General features: G+C 36.7%; 2 protein-coding genes across 2 annotated transcripts; both read left to right on the top strand.

The window, feature by feature from the left end:
• Positions 1-2,981: 2,981 nt before the first annotated feature.
• LOC111404414 lies at positions 2,982-3,422 on the top strand. The gene has a single exon (XM_023033225.1). The coding sequence runs from the start codon at positions 2,982-2,984 to the stop codon at positions 3,420-3,422; it is 441 nt and encodes a 146-aa protein (XP_022888993.1).
• A 340-nt stretch (positions 3,423-3,762) lies between these two features.
• On the top strand, positions 3,763-6,073 carry LOC111404413. Its single transcript, XM_023033224.1, has 6 exons — positions 3,763-4,435; positions 4,550-4,635; positions 4,726-5,133; positions 5,262-5,367; positions 5,469-5,584; positions 5,870-6,073. Exons 1-6 carry the CDS (start codon positions 3,763-3,765, stop codon positions 6,071-6,073), a joined length of 1,593 nt encoding a protein of 530 aa, XP_022888992.1.
• The last annotated feature ends 4,111 nt before the right edge of the window (positions 6,074-10,184 follow it).

Here is a 10,184-nt window from a genome sequence, read left to right as displayed (position 1 = left end):
ACATCGAATGTATAGTAACTCTTTTTTTGTACTTTTTTTTTTACTCCTTGATGAAAGAAGACTGCCAACAACTCAACGAAACGGCGAAAAGCAAAACAAGAACGAAGAAGAACTAATTAAAATATAAGAAGAAACTAAGAAAGCAAATTAACAACTCAAACAAATAAAGAAAAGATATAACCTTCAATTAATTTGGAGCCAAATCTCTAATACCAACTGATGCGAACCCCGTAGCAACGTTGACTACGAAACCAACAACGAGATTGACGAGCCCAAGAAAGCCAAATTAATCCAAAGTTTCGGATTAACCCAAAAGAAAGTCGAACCAAAAAATTTAACAAGAACGACGCTTGAAAGATCCCTTGATCACGCAATCCAAGAATTAAATCTGGTTGTTTGAACACCACAAGTTAACACTTGATAAGTTCGAAGTTGTTCAATGAAGAACGATGAAGAGAAGACAATACGCCTCACTTTAATTCAATATCAATAATGTTAAAAGTTTTTAACAATTGAATGAAAACACCTATTTATACTAAACCTAAAAACTAGGTAAAAATCGTGTAAAAATCGAGCATAATCCCCAAAATATGGAAAAGAATCCAAATCTAACAAAATATGAAAAATTGTCAAAATTGAAAAATTCGCCAAATTTTTAACTGGTGCGACCGCATGGTTCAACAAAAAATGCCGACTTAAGTTTCGGTATGCCACCATGCGGCCGCATGGTGTTTTTGCCGTGCAGTCGCATAGGCTTATTTTCAGCCTCCGGTTTCATCGCTTGATAACAAATTGATCCAAGTTGATTCGACCTTTGACTCGAACATGAAAGTTGCTCCATTTTGAGTCCCAAACATGGTTTCATCAATGGTTTCTTGAACGAACAATCCCATCGCTTGTTTCACTTGCCTTCGTCGGGCTCGACTCTTGGATTATATCACATACTTTCACCACCGCACACCAGAAGTCAACTTTCTACCGACGTCATCTGCAATTCAAGTGTCGCGACCTGCAATTTTCCTCCAGCTACGGTTACTGGGTCCGCCAACATCAGAAAACACTCATTTTGTCTGCCATTCGTGATTTTCCAATTTATGGTCTTTCACACAATTGCTGTTTCGTTCAATGCCGTCCAGTTCGATACCCATAACAGCTTTCGTTCACAGTTCCTGCCACCAACCACATAACTTTGCTGCCACATATACTCCTTCTCTAGACACCTCCCTGATTCCGACCACCTCCGTCAGACAGTTGGGGACTTCGTATCGGTTAGGCTTTTTGTGTTTTGTCACGGGTTATTTCTACTTTACTTGATTACTTGTCTTTTATTTACGTGTTTTGCCATTCGCGTAGCTTAGTATTTTTTCCGAGTTTTTAAAGAAATAAAAAATAAAATAAAATACAAAAAATACAAAAAAAAAAATACAAAGTGACTTAAAGACCTTAAAAACTCTCACGAAGCCCTCTCTCAACAGGTCGCCAATCTCTCAACTGATATGACAACCATTAAATCGGAATTGGCAGAACTTAAAGACCTTCTCACCCAATCACTTAGAAACCCGGAAAAATGTCCTACGGATAACATTTCTGAATCCTCGACAGTAGGCCAAAATGTCCATAACACTGTTCGTCACACTCCCGGTGCCATACCTAACCTCTGCAATCCTAGGGCCCACTTGCATGATTTCGATCATCGTGAACCTTTTTTTCCTCATGACAACCGCCCTGAACGTCCAAATTATGATCAAAATAGAGACCATGCTGATGGCATCACTAGAAAAGTAAAAATCAATGCCCCTGAATTTGATGGCTACTTAGACTCCGAAGCCTTTCTAAATTAGCTAGATTCTATCGAAGAGTAATTCGATTGGTACCACATGCCTAACTACCAACGTATTCGTTTCGCCAAAATGAAACTCGTCAAATCTGCGAAGCATTATTGGTAAACGGTAACCCGCAACCTAGAACGTTTAGGACAACCTATTACTGTGTGAGGGAAAATGAAAACAAAACTCACTGAAAAATACGTCCCTCCATACCACCGTTCTCAACTATTAGAACGTCTGCTTAACCTCAGACAAAAATTATCGATCGTATTTGATGATAGATCTCGTTTCGATAAGTTGTTGCACCGTTCTAGTCTTGGTAAACTCGAGGACGTAACTATCACTTGCTTCCTTAATGGCTTGAGGCCTAATCTCAAACAACAAGTCGTCGTTCTAAGTCATTATTCCTTAGAGGGTGCTTTTCACAAAGCCCTCGAATATGAACGATACGCTCGACCACTCGTTGGTCGACGTGGTCTTTCAACCTTTGGCGGCCCTCGCTAATCCCATCTTAATCCATCCACAACTCCTGATAGTGCCCCAGTAATAGCCCAGTCTCGTACAATTGTTGGGTCAACATCGAAGTCTCCTACACTTTCTATGGAACCAATAGAAGTCAACCTTCATACTCTGCCTCTTCTCGCGTTCCTAAATCTTTGATTGTCAGTCATCACTATCAAAATAGAGGTCACATTGCCTCTCAATGTCCTCACCGTACCTTTGCCCTCAATCAGGAACCCCTATTTCCAACTCTCGAGCCCAACGAAGGTTCACAGTTGACCCCATTGACCATTTTGATGAGGAACTTGACCATTTCAAGCATTGCGATGAGGAAGAGGTTGTTGTCTCTATTATGAGATGTATCCTTTCCACCCCTATGGACTCTGATTCCTGGAAATGAACATCTATCTTCCACATGTACATCCCATGTCAGTCTCGCACTTGCAAATTGGTAATTGATGGAGGTAGTACTATGAATGTCATCTCCATATTAGCTATGACCAAGTTCGGATTCAAAGTCAAACCTCACCCTCGCCCTCGTCCTTTTAAAGTGGCCTGGTTTGATAGGACTTCTTTACCTGTCTCTCAGCGATGTCTTGTGTCTCTTAAGTTGGTCCATTCTATTCAGAAGACCTTTGCTGTGACATCATACCCATGGATGTTGCTCACATTCTTTTGGGTTGTCCCTGGCTTTATGATTACGACTTTAGGCACTTTGGGCGTGACAACATCTACGAATTTGTCCATCAACGTAAGACTATTCGACTTTTCCCAACCAAACCTTTGGACCCTTTAATGAAACTACCATCCAAGGCAAACCCCACTGACAATAGGCTCCAACTCTTGTCCCATAAAGAGTTTGAGCGTGAGTTTCACAACAATGGATTGATGTTCGCCTTAGTCACTAAGGCTTGTTCCCATCCCATCTCTGAGTCACATAATGATCACCCGCTTGATGTTACTTCATTACTGGAAGAGTTTATTGACGTCACCCTCAATGACCTACCTGAAGAGCTCCCTCCTATACGTGATATTCAACATGCTGTCGATTTAGTCCCCGATTCGCAATTCCTAATCGTCCCCACTACAGGATAAATCCTGCGGAAAGGATAGAGCTTAATCGACAAATTGAGGCCTTATTTTCTAACTGTTTTATTCACCACACAGTCTTAATCCTTATGCAGTTCCTGTCCTACTTATACCAAAAAAGGATGGGTCTTGGTGTATGTGTGTCGATAGTCGTGCCATTAACAAAATCACTATTAAGTATAGGTTCCCTATTCCGCGACTCGAGAATATACTGGATGAGCTTGCAGGATCTATGTGGTTCTCCAAAATTGATTTACGAAGTGGATATCATCAAGTTAGGATTAGACTAGGAGACGAATGGAAAAGGATATTCAAAACCTAGGATGGCTTATACGAGTGGCTAGTAATGCCTTTTGGGATGTCTAATGCTCCTAGTACCTTTATGAGGGTCATGACTCATGTCTTGCACCCTTTCATTGGAAAATTTCTCGTGGTCTTCTTTTATGATATCTTGATACATAGCCAATCACGAGAGGCACATCTAGATCACCTTCGACAAGTTTTCCTTACCCTTCATTATGCCAAATTGTATGCTAACCTTAAGAAGTGTTCCTTCATGCAGTCACAAGTTCTCTTTCTAGGGTTCATTATCTCAGCTCAAGGGATTTCTGCTTACCCAACTAAAATTTCTGTAATTCGTGATTGGCCTGAATCTTCAACATTATTTGAGGCCCTTAGCTTTCATGGGTTAGCTTCTTTCTATAGGAGATTCATCCAAGGCTTTAGCTCCATTACCGCTTCCATCATTGAATGCATGAAAAAAGGGGCTTTTCATTGGACGCCCTCGGCACAAAAAGCCTTTGTTGCCATCAAACAAAAATTGATAGAGGCTCGTGTTTTACGCCACCCTGACCTCTCTAATGTCTTTGAGGTTGCTTGCAATGCTTCTGGTGTCAGCGTAGGCGGTGTCTTAAGTCAGGAAGGCCATCCCATCGCTTATTTCAGCGAGAAATTAAATCAGGCACGACAGAAGTATTCTACTTATGACAGGGAATTCTATGCTATTGTCCAATCTCTTCGTCATTAGCGGTATTACTTATTGCCCAGAGAGTTCATTCTCTATTCTGATCACCAAGCCCTTCGTTATCTCAACTCTCAGCGTCATTTAAGTGATCAACACGAAAAATGAGTAGAATTTCTTCAAGAGTACACATTCGTCCTTCACCACCGTTTTGTGGTCGAGAACAAAGCGGCTAATGCTCTTAGCTGTAATACCACTGTACTTCAAACTATGAGCACAACGGTGGTAGGATTTGAGCGTTTAAAGGAAGATTATCCCAGTTGTCCTTATTTTGGTATCATCTTTCAGGAACTTTTAGATAACTCCACTCGTGAAAATGTTGATTTTTTGCTCAGGGATGGTTATCTTTTTAGAGGAACCAAATTATGTATTCCTCGTAGTTTACTTCGTAAGTTTCTTGTTTGGGAACTCCATGCAGGAGGCCTGGATGGTCATTTCGGTAGAGAAAAAACTATTGCCTTGGTCGAAGACAGATTTTATTTGCCTTTCCTGAAAAGGGATGTTGCTCACATTGTGTTTCAATGTCGTACCTGTCAATTAGGCAAAGCACAATGTCAAAACACTAGAATTTATACTCCTCTCCCTGTTCCTCATACTCCTTGGTGTGACCTTAGCATGGATTTTGTCCTAGGGTTACTAAAAATTGCTCGAGGTCATGATTCCATTTTCGTGGTAGTAGATAGGTTCTCTAAGATGGTCCATTTCATTCCTTGTTCTAAATCTACTGATTCATTTTATATCGCTAAGTTATTTTTCAAAGAGGTTGTACGTCTACATGGGCTCCCTAACACTATTGTTTCTAATCATGATGTTAAGTTTGTTAGCTACTTTTGGAAAACATTGTGGAAACTGTTCGGGACAACCTTAAGTTCCGATCAGCTTTTCATCCTCAGACAGATGGTCAGACTGAAGTTGTTAATCATAGTCTGGGTAACCTACTTCATTGTTTGGGAGAGAAAAATGAGGTAACTGGGATTTAGTATTGCCTACTGCTGAGTTTGCTTACAACAATTCTGTGAATATGTCTACAGGTCATAGCCCGTTTGAGATTGTTCAGGGTTTCACCCCACGTCAACCCCTCGATCCAGTGCCATTGCCTCCTGATTGTCGTTCTGCTGCCCTGCACAAGATTTTGCTGATCATATTCGTGACTTGCACGATGAGATTAAACGAAAAATTGTTTTAAGCAATGATCACTATAAACTGGCGGCTGACGTACATCGTAGGCATGAAGAGTTTAAATGTGGTGATTTTGTTATGATATGTTTGGCACCTGAACGTTTTCCAAAACATGTTGCAAAAAAACTTTGTACTAGATCACTTAGCCTTTTCCCTATTATTAAAAAGCTTGGAACTAATGCTTATTTACTTGATTTGCATTGCACTTAAATATTAGTCCTGTTTTCAATATAGCAGATTATATCCGTATTAGGGCACATTTGAGCCTCCGACTTTGTCTTCTAACATATCTACAGGACAAACTCCTCGACCACCCCCTCGAGCCCCCATCACCACATTTTCACCTCGGGACATTGTTGAAGAGGTGCTTGATGATCAGATTATTGCTTCCCATAATGGGGGTTTCCAGAGGTTTTTAGTATGTTGGAAAGGCCTTCCGCTTAGTGATGCTACTTAGATTACTGAAGAGGAGTTCCACCAGTTGGATACGGAGCTTTTGGATGCCTACTTGGATTATACCTTGACGGAGTCGAGTTCTTTTCAGCCGGGGAAGAATGATGCAACACGAAAAGAGTTAAAAGTTTATTCAAGGCGAAATACTAGGATTAAGTAGAATTAAAATTTGATGTTATCTTTTAATTCGGTTTATTTTTGATGTTATCTTTTATTTCAATTTATCAAGATATGAAGTTTGATGTTATCTTTTATCTAGATAGAAAGGAAGTTTGTTTAGTTTCGAAGTCCTTCACTATAAAAAGAAACTTAGGGAATCATTTTGGAACAACTTGAATTTTATGAAATAAAACAGCCCTCTTTGCTTTCAGTTCTTCCCTTTGATCTCTTTAGTCTCTTTATTTTATTGTTTCTTCATCAAGTTTGTGCATATCCGGCATCAAGATATCTCCTGTCACACATTCTATGGGTAACTACGTGAAACGGGTGGTAGTCATCGTTACCTTTGTTATTTTCTTCCGTACTCCAATTTCACCCACTAACTCTTTTAGTATTTCTCTTATAATTAAAGAAGTTTAATCACGTGTTTGTTCTAATGGATTAGAATGGCTAAAATTTTGTTCATTCCATTGTCCTATACAATCTAATATTATGCACTAAATATACATTGCTGGAAAAAGAAAAAAAGAAATCGAGTCGCCAAGTACTGACACTATCTTGCTTATGGCTTGTCATCTCTACCAATGAAGTGGAACTTGTTATTTTAACAACTTTGAACCATTTTTATCTTTTATTTATCAACTTCCCAAATTTTAAGATTTATATTATTTCCACAAATTTTTATTTTTATTTTACTTTATGCTTGGATCTTGGTAGCCAAGATAATTTCACAAGTTAACTTCGAAGATAATTACAGAATTGCATTAAAATATATTTGTTTTATATTAAACGATGTATTCTTCACTGAATTTTATGTAAAGGAATTTGTGGCACATGCTGGGAATGTGAATTTTTTGAGCATTGGGAAGAAGAATTGCTGATCATTCCTTACAGGTGAAGATGATAAAAAAGTTAATCTTTGGTCCATTGGCAAAGCCAAATCTTCAGCGGTTAGAAGATAAAAAATCTATTTTGGCATTTTTTTTTAACACAAACTAAGTGATTATTGTTGCTTGGGCTGCAAACTGTTCGGAATTGTCCAGTTTAAACTGGTTGGAAGGATTATATCTCTATGTATTTGTTACGTTATGCATGGATTGTAAAGTTATCAAATTTATAAAACATTGATGTACCAAATGAGAAAAAATTTAGCTATAAAATGGAGGGTAATTGTGACAAATTGATTATTAAAGGAGGTATAATGGTATTTCCATTCATGAATGTATCTATCAAAAGGATTGTCCCTCAGAATAAACTGTGGCATCATAATGCGTTTTCAGAGCTTCATTGCATCATTATCCTCTTTCTTTTTTCATTTTCTTCTGCATTCATCACCTCTTCCGCTTCTCTATAAAAATGAATTTGAAAGCTTTGCTGTCTTACTTTTTCATTCTCTAGAGTCCAAAAACAAAGAAAAGCTTTCAATTCTGTAGATGATTGAGTACAACAAAACCCTCTGCCATGGCCTTCTTTCCTCGTTCAATGGTTGATTCCTTCTCTCTCTTTCTTCTTTAAGATTTATTAATGAACTTTTCTTGTTTATTATATGCATCTTTATTTTGTATGTACAATTTGGAATTGAGAATACGATCAGGGTATTCTTTAACCTCTGCTGCATATTGATTATGTTAGTTGGAAATTTCATATTAATTAGCTCCATCTCTCTCTGTTGAGGCGTTAGTTTTAAGGTTCCCCTTTAATAAATATTTACACGGTCATTTTGTCGTCTAATTTACGTTCAATGATTTTCTAATGGATTCTGTTCATTAATGCCAATTTATTGGTTTTAGCGACATGGATTTATATTTGTATCTTAAATATTTTCAAAGTTCTTGTTGAGTAAGCGAATATAAAACTGAGTACAACAAGTAAACAACAGTATTGTTTTAATGTACTTCTTTAACCTTCTCGATAGCATAATAGGCTTTAGTAGGTATTCCAAGCTCTTTTGGCTGTTTTAAATTCATACTTTAATAGCATGTTGCTCGCTTGTTTTTCCCATTTTGAAACAAATATTATCTTGCATAGCTTGGTTATATTCTTTCTTAATACTATATAGACATCTGTGCAAATAATTGTCGAGTCAACATCGTCCGATGACTAATACAGTTGCATTTTTCACTGAGCGTGCCCAAATGTTTAAGCACCACCCTAACACTCGCTACCAACATATTTCATATTGTTATTTAGACTCACTCACATTTGTAACAAGGGACTGAGACAATAGAGAGGCAAGCAGACAATAAAGCAATTGAGGCTGTCAAAAGTTTTGACAGTTCCTGAAACAACAAGCTAATGATGCTTGTGTCGTCAGATGGCTGCTCGTACAATTAATGCCTTATTGCTGACTGATTCAAATGCATTACTGTGTTGAATCCTGATTGATAGGGTATGGCTTCTATTGCACATTTGGTAAATTTGAAGCAATTAAAAGTTTAGATCTTTCTCTTACTCTTGCTTATCTTTTTATTTTTTTTTTTATTTTTTTGATTGAAGGATATCACTACAAAAGTTGTTGCTTGTGAAGTTAATTTTGATTAAACGACTGTTTCAAAACTCATAACAAGAATTATTGTTTTGAACTGCTTTCAATATTTCATATCCAATTTTAACATATTTTCTACGTCTCTTCATATAATTAGCTCTTTATCTTTACTTTTTTTTGTCGGACTTCCTTATGTACCAACTAAATACTTTCTTCGCTTCCCAAAAATTCATTCTATGCGATTCTCTCTCGTGAATACTCAATACTCAAGTAAGTCAACACATTGGGATGACAATTTGAACCGTTAAAATCGAAAATTACGGTTAACCAAATCGAATGGGGGAAAAAACCGAACCGATGGTGCAGTGAGGCGGATATGGTATTTGATTTTAATGAACCGGTTCCTGACGGTGCGGGTATGGTATTCATGTCGTCGAACCGAAACCGAACCAATTACCCGCTTAAAAAAAAATTCTTTTATTAGAGATGGCAAGGAAGTTGACGAAGAGATACATTTTTTTTTATTTAAATCTTAGTTAAAATCATTCTGAATTAGGTAGTATCGTTATATTCTCTATTTAAATTTCTTATTTACTATATAGTAATCAATTTTGAGTGTTGACTTATGCTAGTAAGAATTGTGAGGAAGAATGAAGATTGAATATGAGTTAAAATTGAAATTTTTGAATTATTGAGCATGAATCAAGTAACTACAATGCACAAGAATCAAGAATGAAGGAAAAGTTTGGTATTGTTATATTCATAATATTGTTTGTTAAATTTGTATTTTGCAATTGAAATTTGGGATAATGTTTGTATTTTCGTTTGGAATATTGTGTTTTTGTTTTCATTAACTCTCTTTTCATAAATTGTTTTATATCAATTTGACGGATGGACCTATAAAAAATAATTTACTTTCGTGGTTATGAACCGAATTGAACCAAGATATGAACCGAACCAATTTATGTGATTATGGTATGGCAAAAAATTTGATGGTTCAGGCCATGCAGTAGTATGATAAAAGACAGAACGTGTAAAATTTGACTGAGAAACTCCACAAATTATTATTTCGTATTTAATTGCCAATTTAACCTGGTTCAATAGATATTCGAATTTAACTAGCTATAAATAAGAGTTTTGTATATGTTATAAGGTTAAATGATTTTATGTATAAAAATGAAAAAAAAAAAAAAAATCGGCCACAATTTATCAATTTTGAATATTTTAGTTCGGGTGTTCCTTTTTTAATCTGATTGAAAGGAATTTTTAAAGTGTGGATTTTTTATTTTTGTCCGTGGATACTAATATTAATTAATCAAAATTCCACTTAATGGTATAATCAAATTAAAATGCCTGAATCATGGTTAAAAATACTAAAAGTTAAAATATTTTTAGTTAGAATCAGACTGAAACTTCAGTTAGAATTTGGCTCCTTTTACTTTTGGTATTTTTGTCCGACACTACTTTGTAA

Source organism: Olea europaea, chromosome 11 (genome assembly GCF_002742605.1).
Source record: "Olea europaea var. sylvestris chromosome 11, O_europaea_v1, whole genome shotgun sequence".
Classification (NCBI taxonomy): Eukaryota; Viridiplantae; Streptophyta; class Magnoliopsida; order Lamiales; family Oleaceae; genus Olea; species Olea europaea.
This window is presented reverse-complemented; position numbering and strand designations above follow the sequence as displayed.

Bases quoted from the DNA above. Each gene is read 5' to 3' on its own strand.
- LOC111404413 (XM_023033224.1), top strand. From the start codon at position 3,763: ATGCCTTTTGGGATGTCTAATGCTCCTAGTACCTTTATGAGGGTCATG. The intron at 5,134-5,261 runs GTCCATTTCATT...TAAGTTTGTTAG, and splicing joins TAGATAGGTTCTCTAAGATG to CTACTTTTGGAAAACATTGT. The intron at 5,368-5,468 runs GTAACCTACTTC...ATATGTCTACAG, and splicing joins AGTTGTTAATCATAGTCTGG to GTCATAGCCCGTTTGAGATT.
- LOC111404414 (XM_023033225.1), top strand. From the start codon at position 2,982: ATGGATGTTGCTCACATTCTTTTGGGTTGTCCCTGGCTTTATGATTAC.